Source organism: Myodes glareolus, chromosome 1 (genome assembly GCF_982192425.1).
Source record: "Myodes glareolus chromosome 1, mMyoGla1.1, whole genome shotgun sequence".
Taxonomy (NCBI): domain Eukaryota; kingdom Metazoa; phylum Chordata; class Mammalia; order Rodentia; family Cricetidae; genus Myodes; species Myodes glareolus.
This window is the reverse complement of record NC_142026.1, coordinates 3,365,609-3,383,113: the sequence shown is the minus strand read 5'-3', so window position 1 is coordinate 3,383,113 and position 17,505 is coordinate 3,365,609. Positions and strand designations below refer to the sequence as shown.

Here is a 17,505-nt window from a genome sequence, read left to right as displayed (position 1 = left end):
TGCCTGGTATTGAACAGAAGTTACAGTTATCCTAAATGATATTGACATATAGTTATCCTAAATATGTGATCATTGTGGTTTCTAGAACATACAATACTTCTAGCTTCTTTTAATTTCCCTTAAAATGGAGCATGTGTGAGAAGACACACCCCTCACTCTACAGCAGTAGAGTGCAAAGATTCTGACAAACCAATCAAGTGACAGTGCTCAGCTTGACTATGAATTTTGGTTTGTTGTTGTTGTTGCTGTTTTGTTTGTTTGTTTGGGTATCTGGGAATCCGTGGTATTTCAAATTTAAGGGAATACTATAAAATTCAAGACATACCTAGGCTTAGAATAGCAATTCTAAACCTGCGAGTTGTGACCCTTTGGGGATGACATATCAGGTATCCTGCATATCAGATATTTACATTACAATTCACAACAATAGCAAAATTACAGTTATGAAATAGAAATGAAATAATTTTATGGATGGGGGTCACCAAAATCTGAGGTACTGCATTAAAGGGTTGCAGCACTTGGAAGACTGAGGATCACTGACTTAGAAGAAACTAGAATGCACTCAGTTCACTGGCTTCTGTTTGAGGATTTGCTGTTTTTAAATCATGTTAGGAATGACCTTTCTTTCCCTTTGCAAACACTTGATCTATTTTCCTTCTTGCGGGTAATTTATCGAGGTTACACCTACCAGAAACACTGATACCCTCCCAACTGCATTTGCCTAACGTAGTAAAAGACCTCCGCTAACTGACAGGTTGTTTTGATAATGAACTTAGTGCTTTGCTTTTCAAAGCCTGTCCTAGCAGCTAAACGAGCTGAAGGTGTGGAGGCAGGAAGCAGTAACCTCAAAACTCTTTCCCTCACAACTCCTGCTCAACAACAGGCAACTCGCAAGATCAGAGATGAGAAGGTACCTTGTCTGCAGCCCATGGCAAGGCTGTGAGAGCTGGATTTGTTGTAGAACAAGCTTCTGGAAGGTTGAAAATTAACTGTGTTTCCAAGATAATGGGTACTTACAAAAGTAACTTCTTTCCTCTGCATCAATTCTAAGTGGGTCAAGAAAGAAGTTTCTATATTTGGGGACCAAGCCAGCCTCTGTGCAGGTGCTGTGGAGTACAATCTCTAGTAGCTTCTAGCATCCAAGAACCTTGACTTTAAAAGTTTGCCCCCACATTTACCCCTCCCAACTAAGCCAAATCTTGTATTTACAAAGCATAAAGTACAATGTAGGGAACATATTGGCTTAGAATTCATGAGATTGCAAAAGGATTTCAAAGAGTCCAAGGTTCAGGGCAAATGAGTTGTGGACCTCTTTAATACACCTACACGCATATGTAAAATTAGGAGTGTGACCTTTAAGACTTGAGCTGGAGTCTTCCAACACATCTTGGTCTATTGTTCTGTTCCATCTGCCACAATGCATCAAAATTGTAACATAATTTCAGTGCTTGGTTCTACATCCCCTTGAGGCTGGACTTGGTGAAGAAGCGGGTATTGGAGTTTCAAATGAGAGCCAAGGAGAGCTGTTGGATAGTGGGGAAACTGAACTCGAAGAAGCCTGGACCAAAGCAAACTTCAATTTCTCAACCATATTAGTGGAGTACTATATGCAAAAAGTTACTCAGCTGGAAGGAACTTGAAGATTATCTAAAGCCAGTCCCTTATTTATAGAAGAGGCTACTGAAAACAAAAGCAATAAATGACTTTTTTTAAAACAAGATCACACAAATAACTGAAAAGATAATGTGTATAAAGACTGATGTTTTCAATCATGAATGAACAAAAAAAGAGACAACTTTGTTCATTCAACAAGACTGAGTTGATTTTGTGATCATATTTAAAGGAAATGTGTTTCCAACTAGTTCTTCCTTGTCTATGACTTTACTTTCTGTAGTCTCAGTTACCTATTGTCAACTACAAACCCAAAATATTAAATGGGAAAGTTCAGATATAAGGTTTTTAAATTTTAAATTTGCATCATTCTGAGTATGGTGGCAAAATGTAATGTTAGTCACCTAAGGCGTGAACTAACCTTCCACTCAGTGGTCTGCAGTGCATGTGCTACCTGCACCTCGCCAGCTAGTCCTGAAACTTTCCCTATGTTGTCAGATCAACCACCGAGGTAGCTCACAGCTTTTGTTCAATCAACTGCTCTTTTTCTTAATAATGACCTCTAATGTAAGAATAATGAGTCCGAAAAAACTTCTATACTTAATAAAGAAAGAAAAAGTCAAATGCTGAGGCACTGAGGATACGTGCTGAGGGAAAGTCATGCTAGTTTGCCGCTCGCTATACCTCCAACTGCAAAAGCTGCCATCACATTGATGAAGATAGGAAGGATTCATTTACAGAATTTGTACTATCAGAGGTTTCAGGTGCCTACTGAGGGTCTTGAAACATGTTATTCATGATTAATAAGGGATAACTATATGCAAAGAGTTTACTCACAATTTGAGAGACTTCCTAAAGGTTGTTAACAAATCTCAGGTGAGGCCTACAGACAATATGTCTCTCATAAATACAATTTCCATTTCACAAGCAGTGATTACCCATTGCAGCTCTTCTATTTCAGTCTGACTTGTGTACAAAAGGGATGCCAGTCAGCTCATAAAGTCACTTTTCAGTCCAACTTTTAATGAATGAATCCTTAACTAAAACAATATGTTTTTAATCATGTTTAACTTTATAATATTTATTCTTTCCTTTTTATATCATAAGCACAGTAGTGAAATAAAATGGTCCACCAAGCCTGGCAGGACTCAAGATTGAGGGATGCACCTGGGAATCTAAAGAAGATATTAGAAAGATAAAATATGTACAATTAGAAACTGATTTTTTTTCTAGGAGTTCTAATGGATTCCATTTATTCTCGTCACACATTTCTATTACATTAAAAAAGGGAAATAATAACTTCCTAACTCTGATTTCTTTTTTTTAATCTAATTGAACAGAATATGATGTGTTTGTAACATGTTAGGTAAGGACCAAAAAAAGTTTTCTACATTTTCGACCATATTGCAACTCTGGGGTTTATGAGTCAACTATAAAGATGTCATTGACTGCTCTGGTGGATAACTCTTTTGTTCTGACCACAGAGTTGATTAAGTTACTTTAACATTCCTCTGAGTTTATTTCCTGTTTGGGACTAGGAGGTCATTCAACTTCTAGCCCCCTGATCACTTGCTTCCTTTCAAACTTCATATGGTGCAGGCTCTCTGCAAGCTCTGTAAGTAAAACTGAAGACTCAGGGAACTCTAGTTGGAAGCTTAGCTTTGTTCAAATATTAAGAGAGAAAGCACTAATGCCCATCAGACTATAATTTTTTCATTATTTTCTTTGATCTACTAAAATGGTAAAACAAACCCGTTAATTATCCATAGTGCTTTGGATGAGCCCACACTCTGAAATTCATACTGTATTTTTTTAAATTCAAGTTAAAGTTTCAAAATAACTATGGTCATTTTTTCTCATTTTCCATTCATTATTTTCTTGAAATTCTCATTTTTAAATAATAAATAATGGTATAAGTAAAATATTTTTTGAAAAAGAATTTAAAGAGTATAATATACAAGTATGTATATTGTCTCCTTCAGGATTCCCACAGAAAACAGATGGTCTACTCAGTCATGGGTACCAGTCAGTGAGCTTGTTTATAAAAGATGCACAGTTCAAGCTGTGAGAGAACAGAACCCTTGGGAACAGGGAACACCTGTGGTATGCAGAACACAGCTGTGACCACTCTTTGATGAGAAGAGAGGGGTTATGAGAGCCAGAAACAGAAGTGTAGTGAGGCTACTGTGACAAAGCATGGCTTCTGTTGATAAGAACAAACCAAACAACTAATTTTGTCCAAGACTGTGTATAGCACACCTATCAATTCTATCAAATGCACTAACTATTATCAATAGAACACAAGATTTTTAAACAAAACTTAAATATTGCTCAAACAATAACAAATGATTATAGGTGACAATGAAAACAAAAATAGAAACCTAATAAATAAATTTTACTAAATGAGTTACTTTAGAGCACCACTGCTCTAAGTCATACCCTTAACTCTGACCAATGTTCTTTTTTTAAAGTATTTATTTATTTATTAAAAATTTCCACCTTTTCCCCGCCTCCCTTTTCCCTCCTCCTCTCCCCCCCCCCAACCTCCCCCTCCCTCTCTAGTCTTAAGAGCAGTAAGGGTTCCCTGCCCCGTGGGAAGTCCAAGGTCCTCCCCCCTCCTTACAGGTCTATAAAGGTGAACAGCCAAACAAACCAGGCTTCCACAAAGTCAGTCCTTGCAGTAGAATAAAAACCCAGTGCCATTGTCCTTGGCTTCTCAGTCAGCCTTCATTGCCAGCCACGTTCAGAGTGTTCATTTTGATCACATGCTCCATCACTCCCAGTCCAGCTGGCCTTGGTCTGACCAATGTTCTTATACAGGCAAACACAACAATGTAGAGGACTCCTGTCTTTGTCTCTTTAAAATATTATTGCCCCACATGCAATTGTCAGAAAGTAACTAAGGAGTCAAATAGTTTGATACCAAAAAGTCTCATCTGAACACTGAGCTTCATAGCTTTCATTTATAAGAGAGAAAAAAAATAACAGTAATTGATGTATACACTCTGAAACAAATTTTGATCAGTCAAATATTATTCTCTGATATCTTGAATTCTTACATGACAAAATAATTTACAAATAAGTAGTAGGCTATAATATGTTTGTTTCTTTGAAGATGGGAAGATGTGGAGAAATCCTGTTAAGTACACAGTTATATTCCAAGTCCATGGATGATGCATGGACTCTATAGAGAGTCATTGACAGTCACAACAAAAAGGCTTTGGTCACAGATAGAATGATTCTGGAGGTTTCTATACAGAATAGCCTTTAGCTGAACCATGAAGTCTACAGTAAGATTAAGGAAATGACCTTATTGCAAGTGTTTATTAAGAAGTAGCAAAGAATTTTAATTAAGGAAGAAATAGGTAAGATGTCTATACCAATCATGAGGGGCCTTTGATGACAAGAAAAGGCACATAGATTTTACCAAGAAGGGAAACAGAAATTCTCTACATTTAAGGAAAAGGAGCCTCCTGGGGAGTTAATCCAGCAGTCAGGATTGGTTCAAAGTTAGATTAAAGACAATACAGAGACCAGTGAGAGACTGCTGTCCTAACCTAGATATGAGCTGGTAGAGCCTGAGTCACAACGTGGAAGCCGGGATGGAAGGGGTGAGCAAAGCACTGGTGCTGGACTCACTGTGAGCAAGAGTGGAAATTGACATGAGTTCAAATGATGCCTAAAAGCAACACGAGAGGCCTCAGTGACAAAATTAGGTAAGGTAATAAAAGAAATCTATTAGGAGAAAAGAAACCGATGGATTGTTTCAGAAATGTTAGAATCGAAGGATGGATAAAGTCCCTTGAAGAAAGATCAGTAAGAAAACAGGATAGGACTAGAGTTTAAGGAAGCTGATCAGAGATTGAAATGTACTTAGGTCGCCTGTGTTCGGGTGAATGATCATTTTAAGATGCCTAGAAAGTTACTGCCTCTTCTTGTGCTATAATTCATCCCCACCTCTAGAGCAGAGACACCACTATATAACTGAAACTCCTGTGTCACCTATCATTCATAGGTCAACCATTGTTCTCTTATTCCCTGGAGCTAGAAGCACACCATAGCAGAGCAATTTAATTAAATGGAAGTGGTATCACACCAAATACCACTGAACCATTTGCAAGTCAAGGACCCAAAGAGTAGGCAACCTTTATTCACTTTCAAAACAAACATTTTGACAATAATCCAATTTTCAAATCAAAGAAAAACACAAATATAAAAGAATGACTTACATCAATATAATATTTTTAGTCACTTTGTTGTATAAATTCACAAAAGAGACGATTACACAGATGATTAAGTTAGAGTGATTTCCTTAATCTGGCTACCTTCATAAAATGTTTTCTATATGTGCATTTTAATCCAATGGCCATATCTTGGGAGTCCTGAGCCATCATCATTCTGAACTTTCATTCAAGACAATTATGTAAAGAAGACAACAGAGAATTTGTCTGATCTGCTCTGTTCTCTGTAAATCTTTTACCTTTGAAGAGTCTGTTCAGGGTTATTGTTGTATACACAGACTCTTCTGGGTAGGTGGCGTAGTATGGAAGTTTGGAAATAATTACTGTTTTAGTCCTTAACTTTACAGTGGAAAATAGGAGTCAACAAAAGCAAAAATTGTTCCTGAAAACAATGCATTCATATCTAAGCACATTAGCATTTAAGATCTTAAATAACAAATCTAAGAGATTCCAGAGATATCTGGATTGCAATTCTCTCTCTCTCCCTCCCTCTCTCTCTCTCTCTCTCTCTCTCTCTGTCTCTCTCTCTCTGTCTCTCTCTCTCTGTCTTTCTCTTTCTCTCTCTCTCTCTCTCTCTCTCTCTGTGTGTGTGTGTGTGTGTGTGTGTGTGTGTGTGTGTGTGTATCCCTTCATGTATCAAATGAGGAAACTGGTGCCTAGATAATGCATATAGTGATGTGACAAACTAAAATTTCTAATCACATCTCCCTACATTGAGAATCCTTACTTTACATTTTGAGTTGGGGGTGAAATATAAAGTAAAACAAGCAAACAAACAAACAAACAAAAAATAGGGATGCTAAGACTAACATCTCTAACGGAAACTGGAAGTCTACCCATGATGTTTGTTTAAACTTTGTGATCCTGTTGTCATCCATGAGCTGAAGTCAAGCCCACTCACACTATATACTTAGAGATTTGTCCTCTCTAGTTTCCTTGTCTCCTTGAGAAAACTGCCCTACCTCCGTTTTCCTTTGCTCTCTCACAGTATTTTCTCCCCATAGCTCCACAGACCCACACACATACACTTCTGTCCAGCTCTTGGCTCATTCACATAGCCAAGACAACCAAGTCACTGAATCACACCAGTTACCACATCCCTGCTATGTATGAAATACCACAGCACATATTTCAGGTGATCTAAGCTCCTGACTGTCTTGCCCTATCTGCTAATTCCCTCTTCTTTGTACTATCTGTTTTGTCCTACTCAGTTTTCTCTAAATCTTCTGAAGCTTTATCTTTGTTCCTGAAAGCCTGCCTAAACTCAGAAGTCTGGCTGGCCTCCCTCCTTCAGTCTGGAGCCCCTGTCCCTTTGACTTCAATGATGTTCCCTTAGCTCTCTCCCTCCTCGCTCTGAAGCCAGTACTCACTCCAGCTGCCTCTTAACCAGAGGACCCTGACTTTATGTGACTCGCTTCTCCTGCTTCCTTTAGTTAGCCTGTCATTCCCGAGCCTTCTAGTCTATTCCACAGACAAATATTTCTAAGTGCTTTCTTCTTATTCACTTCAGCTACTTCAAGATACCTTGAAAATCAAATTTCAACATTTTTATCAGTATTTTAAACAGCACTTTGTTTGACCTGGTTGTACCCTACCTCCCTGGCCCTCCAGGGCTGACTTCCAAGAACATGGAACCTATTCTTGATTTCGTTTCCTTACTAATATTTCTTCTTCCTCAGGCAACATAACCTTGGTAAGAACACAGACCCTGAAACAATGCCCTAGACTTTTACATATTTCCTAGCCATGTGATAGCAAGTTAGTTGTGCTGGTTTGACATTTCAGTTTTCCCGTCTGAAAATCAGTATAATTATGATAATTACTTCATATGATTTGGGGGGAAATTGAATGATTTAAATAATGGAAACCCAAGTGGAACAATTCTACAACATAAGTGCAAACTAAATGTTAACTAGCAAGTTTCATCAGTAAAATCATCCATTAAAATTCTACCTATCAGCAGCATCAATCCCCAACTCTTCATAAAGACTTATCTTCTTACGTTAATTTGTTTTGGGGGGAGGTTAAAGCAAGGTGTCATACTGTAGCCAGGCTGACATGAAATTTACTGTGAAAGCCACACTAACCCAAAGCTCACAGTCATCCTCCTGCCTCCGATTCCTGAATACTGGGATTGGAACTACAGGCATGAGCTACCACTCCCAGTTCCTACCTTAATCTTGACAGAGTGCTGCATACTTCTCCATTTTCCATGTTTATTTCCTTTTTCACCAAATATTTGATTATTAGTCCCTACATGCTTCCAGTATTGTACCCAACACAAAGCTTACATGACTGAATGAGACAAGAGCCTATTCCCAAGGAGCTTACAGTCTGGTATGCAAAAAAAAAAAGTTATCAATCCACAGTATCAATTTTAGAAACTGTAATGAGAAAAGAAGTCACTTGTTTTGATATTAGGACTCTCAAAGAAAACCTTCAAGTGATAGAAGGGGCGTTCCAGACTATGAGGATAGTGTCTGCAACACCATTAAAACATCAGATAGCACTGTGAGGTAGGTAGAGGAATGCCAACTGCTATCATGTATTTGTTTCTAGATGTTGGATCCTATTATACAATTTCTCAACCAAATTCCTGAGCTCATGGAAAGAGAGAGAACTAATGATACAAACAGTTCTTGTATGCTGTGCCTTTGTGCTTCTTGTCCTTCTCTTTTGTTTCCTCAGAATCCATGAGGGATTAAACTACAAGAGGTTTAATAAATATTTGCTAAAGTAAGCTACTTTGCCATTGGACTATCTCTTACAGATCCACCGTAAAGGCAGAAGTTTCCTCAAGGAGATAAATCTTCCACCAGAAACTAGTGTGGCTGACAGCAGATCCAGAGCAGCAGGGCAGCAAAGGAGGACTGACAAGGAAGACAGCCTCAGTGTGGGCATAGAGGGGTGGGGGCAGGTGTGTGACACAGCGAAGGATGTTAGAGGTGAGAGTCTTTTAATAGGGCCCAAAAGAAATTAGCTAGGATAGATTAAGACAAGATATCATAAAGGCATCCAAAAATGCCAAGAAATTTGACAATGTAATCAATCTCTAATATCTTCTAGGGACCATCTACACAGTTTTTGTCTCTGCAAATTGAGAAACATCTGTTTTCTCCCACCTCTAACCATCTGTGGTTTATAATTATTTTCCACAATAATGAATTAGTGTGGGTAGAATACCACTCATAATTAACTACAAGAAAAAAAGTCTAAGAACTGTATCATTCTCATTTTTACCTTATCACATCTTAAAGTGGTTTTTTTTAGTCTGTCACAGGAACCAGACTAGTTTCATGCACATAGAAGAAATTCAATAAATACTTATTGGAGGAACACATTGAGAACCTGTACATGAAGTGCATGAAGGAGCATGCACTGTACAGAAGAGAAACTTACAAGCACCCTGTTTTGGGGTCCCAGGAGTGTCACAGTGGAAGAAAACCTTCTCCTCCTATATGGCCTTTCATACCCACACTATATAAAGATAGAATCTATGTGTTTTAGATAGATCCCTGCTGATTTCAAATTATGTATTAGTAGTACTCAATATTAAAGACAGTTGTCAGATCCCAAGTATGCTGCAAATATATCTAAGTGTATGATCTGATTCTTTCTCCATAAGCAATAAAAATCACAGCCTTTTACTTGATTGGTGATTTTAAAATTAAATTATTGAGTCTGAGAAAAGATCTCAGTTGGTAAAGTGTTTGCCTTGCAAGCACGGGAACCCAGGTTCAATTACCAAAACTCACATTTAAAAAACTAAGTGATAGCACATACACTTGAAGTCCCAGTGCCAAGGAGATAGAGACAGGCTTATCCCGAGTGCTTACTGCTCTGTCAGGGAGGCCTATTTGGAAAATTTTGGGGAAGTAAGAGACTTCTGTGTCAAAAAACAAAAAACAAAACAAAAAAAAAAAAAAAAACTGGTAGTCAGGACCTGCGAAACCGAATCTGAGGCTGCTCTCTGATTTCCACACACATGCACACATCTGCAATACACCTGTAAATACACAAACATACACATACAATAAAACATGAAAACCAAAGATAAAAATCCAAACAACCATCAACGTTTCAATAAAAGAACCCATGTCTTGTCAGAATGAGGGCCATGCCAGCTAATTCAGATGTCTAAATGACAGTGGATGATGAGACCTAAATGCTATTGTTATACACTGTATTGTGGATTATGAGCCAACAAAATGATTCAGAAGTTGTGGAAAGAATCTCACAATTAAATAAGAGACAAATATGAGCTGTAAGTAATTCTGAATGATACCATTAACCTGGTTACCTTGTCAACCAGCATCCCCAAGATAACAAAGCTGGTGACAAAGAGATGACGTAGTCATGATGGATATAGAGATAAAGGAGCTCAAAGTTAATCGAAATAAAAAATCTCCGCCACTGTGGAGTGTCTCCTACGCATGAAGAACACAAATACAGTTTGCATAATGATACAAAGGCAAAACTACCAGTTGCTATGACATTAGTACTGAACCACTCAAGCCAAAAAATCACTCTTTTCCCGAGATTCTGCTGAGCAACTGGGGACTTCTTGAGTCCATCCAGCACACCTCTCCCCTAGAATTCAGGGTCTCAAACTGAGAGTGACAAGGAAAAACATGAAAACTTGCTTTGTAAATTCTTTTCCCCTGAGGCCTGAATGTCCTTCGCGCCTCATCCCAGTTTCAGGGACTGATTACCACTCACCAAGTCTTCTGCTAAAAGTTCTGGGTCTGCTGAGCTTGCAAAAGCTTTCTTTTGGTCCTCTGTTTTGCTTGGTTAATTGGTTGATTGGTGGGAGAGTGGTGGCAGGTGGTGCAATTACCACATCACTGACCAAAAGAGGCCAAAGAAATGTGATTTAGAAAGTGAGAGACCCCGCCAGTGAGTCACAAAAGCAGGTATCATTTGTCCCCAAGTTTGAGTAAGCTCTCAACAGAAAAGTTCCCACATCTGCGAATAAATTTCATAAAGAAAAAGGCAAACTATAACTGACATGACTTGTGAAATAATAATATTTTACTAAAGCCGCCAGCCTTCTAATTTCTGGACAAGTAAACCCTGTGTCCTACCACCACCCAGCCACCAAATAAAAAGAACTACTGCTTTAGATGATCAATCACAAATGAAATTTTCTTCTGGGATGTTGGTGGCATAACTTTTTTCACTTTGTAATGTAAAGGTCAGCACACTTTGTATAAGAAATACTTGAAGGAAGATATCCACACATGGCACACATAGTTACAGAGAATTTTTTCACTGGTAAAAATAGAAAAAAGGAAGGCACTGAAAAAGAGAGCCCATATCTAAGGCAGGAAGGCAGTGAGATCCCTTCCCCCATAGCCAAACTTTGCATACACATGCTTTTCACAGTTAGAATCACAGATTCATTTCTTCTGTGGTGATGACTCAACCTATTTCTGGGAACTGATAAATCAATATTAATTTTAACAGTCCTTGCTATTAAAGTCTTTGCTAGATGGGTTGCCTTTAAAAGGTGGACAAGAGCTAAAGAGATAGTGTATTAATTAAGAGCATGGTCGTGAAGCAAATTCTTAGCAAATTCCACATTTTAGAAATAGGTATCAAATTTACTTCAAGTGACAAAACACCCTGTTAATTTTAAATGGTCAGAAAAGCCGGCTGCAGTGAAGCCAAAGCTGTGTGACTGCAGACATCTGACCCTTACATTGCATTCTGTGCCGTTCTTCGTTTTTATCACTTTCCCAAGCCCAACCTCAGAGCACTGCGCAACCGTGAGAAGTCTATGGCTTTTTCTGTGCATCTACCACAGAGGAAATTGTTTGCCAAAGACTGAGCAAAGATAAAGCTTTTAATTCCTTTACTTTGCCAATCATTTTATGTGTCTTTCTAAGGAAAAGAAGTGCTGAGGAGAAATCATCATAACTGGAGGGATCACTCTGGTTCAACAGGCCACCTTGACATAGCTTATCAGTTAAGATTTGGAAAGAAGGGAACAGAAATGCTCTCATGGAGAAGCAAACATATTTTCTGACTTTAGTCTCCGTACTATGGAGTCAGTTTGCCGCAAAAAAAATAAGAAATATTGACTAGAAAAATTTATATGACCAATACACTTCTACACAGATGATTTTGTTCTCAAGAGTCTGCAGCTATAAGCTAGAGTCACAATCTAAAATGCAACAAAATCCTGTCTTCAGATCTCAGTAGCACCATGATGCAATATTCATAAAAACATGTAACTTTAGCAGAGGACATAACTAAAGTACAACCTCCTAAATCTTCCCTTATCCGACTTCTTTAATTGAGCCTTAAAGAGCTTTTGGCAGCATCACCCAAAACATGAGAAGCGGGCTAGATTTAATCATCATCAAGTAAGTACGTTAATCCATGCTGTGAACCAATGAATCAAGCTTATTAAATTATTGGAAATAAAGACCTGCCTGCATACACACACACACACACACACACACACACACACACACACACACATTTTAATGCAGATATTATAGCAGTTTCTTACACTTCTAGGAAGATCAAGGACAATTGCTTTAAAAATACAACAGAGTTTTATGTAGCTCAGATTAACTTCATATTTGTTATGTAGCCAACCTGAATCATTCTGATCCTCCTGCCTCCACTAGATTACAGGAATGTGCTACCATACCTGGTTTATGCTGTGCTGGAATCAAACCAAGGTTTCACACTTGCTAGACAAGCACTCTGCCAATTGTGTTACTTCCCTAGTCTGGGATAATAACATTTGACCAGAGCATTTCCTTATGTATAATTTCTTTGTGGGAGGGGGTGAATATGAAGAGAGAAATGAAAAGCTCACAAAAAGCTATGCAACGTTTTACATGGGTCATATATTTTGCATGTTGTAATTATCTTCCTTTTCTTTCTTCTTATTTCTCTAAAGCTTCCTCACTGGAAGAGGCATTTCAAAACTGCTCCCTCTACCTCCTCTCCATCCTACTTCATTAATGGCCATTTGGCATCAAATCCTAAGAGTTAGTAGGAAAATGAATTGGTGTCTAAGAAGTAAATATATATTAAGGTAAATAAAACCAATGGTCTACATGTGTAAATGTTCCAACTTCTCTTTTAGCTATCCCTCTTAATAAAGGTTCTAAAGGAAAAACATACAAAGCTTTGAGTCCAACCAAAAGAGTTTCTAAAGAAAATAAATGAGCTTATAACTGATGGTTATCCACAGAGGGCATCAGAAAAGCATCTTGTGTACAATTACCAATGTTGAAAAGCTTATAATCCAGGTAAGGCTTTACTATCTAATAAACTAGTATGTCTTAACTATTCCTTCGAAAGAAACTTAAGATCCCTTAAACACAAAGCTCAGAAACATTTTCACAATAAGTTTTGAGGACTCTTTAGCTCTAGGAATGCACGGCCAGACACGAGCTCATGTCTTCCCAGCAGCACTTTTTATAAACAGCCATGGTCACTGACACGTCAAACAACACAGGTAGAAGGACATCTATGAGTTACTACTGTATTTCTGCAAATGTGGAAATGATAGTCTTTGGAGTGAGCATTCATGATATTTAAGAATAACCATCAAAATGTATGAGGAGAACTTCAGAGACATTGGCTTCATAATTTACCTTTCCCAGAGAGATTATCTAAGTACATCTATAGACTCCTTGCATTCCGGTTTCAAACTGAGTGGTACTGCCTTCTGTTCCAGGGCTAATGAATCTATCTCCTTCTGTTAGGGATTATGATTTCTAAAGATAATATAATACTGACTTTGTCTAAGTCTGTAAAAATACAAATCTTATCATGCTAGCTGGAAGAGCATTATGGTCAAGAGCACAGGCTCTCAAGTCAGACTAAGGTGGTTTGAAGTCTGCAGTCCATAGCTGGGACCTGCATCCTCTGGGGAAATTATTGAACATTCTCTTCAATAGGTGAATCCCATCAGGTTATTTCTTCATCTGGAAGGGAGTTTGGAACAAGAAACAACTCTGAGTTTTGAGAATTGAAAGAACTGAAACTCACTTTAGAGTGAGTTTTCTAACTGATAGGTACAGACTCCTTGCCATTGCTATTGGAAGTGTGAAGGATTTTAACCTAAATAAACACGTTTCAACCAACAGTAAAAGGAAACTAACTGGTATTTGTATTAGTATCTGTGTTTACTACTGAATCTTCTTGGCTCTTGCTAAATTCAGATAATACTTAAATGAATTCCATGCTTACTGGTCAAGTACTGAGTAACCTAAGTTTTTCACAATGATCATTTCATTTTATCTCACAATGAAGATGAGGTGATAGTTACTAAGAGTCCCATTTTACAGAGATTTGGGTAGTTTAAATACTCTCCCAAACTCACCTAGGAAGACTTGACTCTGAAATGCAAACTGATGCCTAATCCAAAGCCTTCACAACTTGCCTACTTATCGAAGTTTTCTAGGATTTAAAAAATAAAATCCTGAATATAACATAAAAGTTCTTGGAACAGTATCAACAAGTTGTTAAATAAAATGCTATCTCTTTCCAAAAAAAAACAAAACAAAACAAAACAAAACTTTTGGTAAAGGTCTTTTTGATATACTTTTTTTGTTATATTGTATTATGAGAATTAGTTTCTCAGTATTCTCAATAGTAGTTTGTCATACTAAAGCAAAACACTTTAAATTTGCTCAAATTTCACAGGTCACCACAGTTTTAAAATAAACCAGGCTGATCAGAAGAACATGAATAAAAAACAGAAAAGAAATAAAATCAAAATTGTTTACCTGTTGCTTGAACTGAGAAGAAACTGAGAGCCAGGAACAGCAGCATGAATGTCATTGTCCTAATGAGGGTCATGGCTGCAGCCCCTCCTCCTTGAGCAGGGCAGGGTATGATACGAACTGAAGTCACACCTGCAAAGGTCTTTGAGTATCTGTCATCCAAGGCCACTTTACAGGGCACTTGATCAAAGCACTCCAACCACAAGGCTTCGTGACTTTCACACAGGATATTACATTGTTTTTGATGACTAGACTTTTACTTCTTTTAGCGACAATTTTTTTTTTTTTTTGGTCACTGAAGAGCGTCAATCACAGGATAATGTGCTCAGGAGCATTATTTGTCGATGAGTGACAGTATTGTGAAAGCGGGTGCTTAGGGTCCAGCAAGAACAAGAGCAGACAAACAAGGCAATCTAAGGCAAAGAGAAGACCTCACAGAAGAGAAGTTCTCACAGGAAGTTGTTTGGGGACTTGGGAGAGTTCTATATAAGTGTTTAAATTTTACATAAATGTTACGGAATCAGTGTTTGTGATAGTCTTAAGGTAATCTTACGGAATGTATGTACAACTCACTTCTACAAACTTTACAAAATGCTTCCAAGCACCCACTTGGCGAGCACCCAAGCATCTGAGTGTCTGCAGAAGTTTCCAAAGCAGAGAGCAAGTCGTAAAAATGCCATATTTTCTCAGGGAGACAGGAGGGCAATCAAAATCGCCTTGCTGCCTCATGTTCTCTGTGTCCCTCAAAGAACCATTCTAAAAGCAGACCATGGGAAGATGCTCCACATAGGCAAACCAGGGCCTCTATAGTACCCCACACCTCTCCCCGGTGTCTGGCCTTCTGTCGATAGGATTTGTGCTCCAGTGTGGCCAGCTCCGTATTCCTCTTCTGGAGCCTTCCTTGATCCCCCTGGCCAGCATCTGTACTCAATAGCTTTAATGATAGTCTGGCTTTTATATAAACACCCTAGTTTGTGGCTATGTATATCTTATACTCATTAGCCTTTTCAGAAGTTCCCTGATAATTTTTTTTATTTCCGGATAATCTGAGCTTTATGTAACCAGCCTCATTTGTGATTTTGTGTATATTTCTAAGAGTGATTTGTATTGCTTTTTATTCTTACTATGCAAGTATGAGCTATATTGCATACAGAAGATTTAGAAAAAGAAATATTAAATCAAGGTTTACTTATATTCTTATTACAATGGAAAAATACTTACTATTCAGAGCCATTACTCTATGTGGTTTATCGTTTCCAACAGATACATTTTATCACTTGTTAATTTCAAATGCGTCCTTCTATGATATAGTTTATTTTTATTAATTAAGTTTTAGTTGGCACTTCAAACTTAAATATTAAACATATGAATGGAGCACCATATGATGTTTTGATATAGGTATACATTTTTAAATGTTTAAACCAGGTGGAGTGATGAAACCAAATTCTGGTCCTTTGAAAGAGTAGCAAGAGCTTTTAATTGCTATACCATCTCTCCAGTCCTCGTCTGGACCAATAGAATTTCTTTTTTTTTTTTTTTTTTTTTGTTGGTCTGAGGGTGGAAGGACTGGTTCTTAATTTCAACATGCCAACATGTCACCTGTTGATATTCAGTATCAAAAGAGTTGCGCTATGGGGTTCTCTCTCTGGACAGGAGCACAAATAAGTCAGGAAGCTGCAGCTTGTCCACCTATAACAGGCCTTGCAGAGACTGCCTGAACATGGGCGACTGGGCGGGGACACGCGAAAGATCGGCACACCGCCAGCCCACAGACTGCAAGGGATTCTCACAGCCAATGGGTTGACCAAGATAACCCAAGTCCTCAAAAGCAAAATTTCAAAATAATATAAAATTTTAAAAAGTTTTTTTTACATAAGCTATTTAAGATTTCTCCAACACTGATACAGCAGCTTCGGGAAAGGCAATGAGATGACGTCCACACGGCTAAATCAGTGGCACGAACATAATCTCCCTTTTCTTTCTCCCTCGAGGCAGGCGAACACTAAGAGGCAGCAAGATCCATGTGAGCAGTTAGGAAGGGGTGGAGGGGAGACCAGTGGGGCTGGGGCTGGGGCTGGGGCCTCACAAGGCCTGGGAGTGGGGCATCTCAGATGCCTCACCGGCTCATTTGGTCACATCTGATGGAAAAAGTAAAACATAAAAATAGGTTAAAGTTGTTCAAAGACATCAAAGATGGAAACCTTCACAGCCCGGAAGAGTTTTTTGTTTTTGGCTAACTTCCTAGAATTCCCTGTGGTTTGGCTAGGACTTGGGGCAGAGAACTGAGGTGTCCCACAGTGGAGCCTGCCAGACTCTGCTGGCTGTCAGCAAGGCAGGTCCAGTCCTGTGTTCCTCCTCTATGGAGAGAGCAGTATCCATTAAGCCAACACGTCACCTTCCAACAGTGACAAGGAACTGGGTTGCTGCTGCAGGCTGTGGAAGCGCTTGGAATGTTACAATGGTCGCTAAGGCAAAGGAATCACAATGCGCAGATCCCAAGTACACTGAAGACAAATGCATTGTGCCCACACTCCCTTAAATATTGTTCCCAAAGGTGCTCAGCCCCTCCAGCTGCAACTCTGGGAAGAGGCTGACACAGTTTTATGAAAAAGACATAAAGGGTAGAGGGGGTGGCAGCAGGGAAAGCAGCCTTCAGTTAAAAAGATCAGCCCTCCGTTTCAAGGTCAGCTTCAGGCAGGCTGGCCTCAGGCGGAGTCAGGGTCAGAGGGAGGAGCAGACGTAGGGCGGAGACTAGGGGTGCTCTACTTCTCCTTCAGGTCCAGCAGGGTCTGGTCCAGCATCCTTTGTGTATAGAGGTGTTCAGTTTAGCTTACTTCAGCTTACCTTCCAATTCATCAATGGTCTTTGGCTACCGATCTTTCGGCAAACTCGGCAGGGAT

General features: G+C 38.8%; 1 protein-coding gene across 2 annotated transcripts in view; it reads right to left on the bottom strand.

Annotated features, from left to right (window-relative positions):
* The window catches only part of Cd28 (CD28 molecule), a 34,958-nt gene extending 19,140 nt beyond the window's left edge, over positions 1-15,818 (bottom strand). Inside the window, exon 1 of one of the 2 annotated variants that reach the window (XM_048459234.3) lies at positions 14,609-15,818. Coding sequence is in view for 1 of the 2 variants with exons in the window: in XM_048459233.3 (XP_048315190.1) it covers positions 14,609-14,681 (73 nt within the window). In the remaining variant the exon portion in view is untranslated. The remainder of the gene's footprint in view (positions 1-14,608) is intronic. The other variant, XM_048459233.3, reaches the window with a different exon arrangement.
* Positions 15,819-17,505: the final 1,687 nt, after the last annotated feature.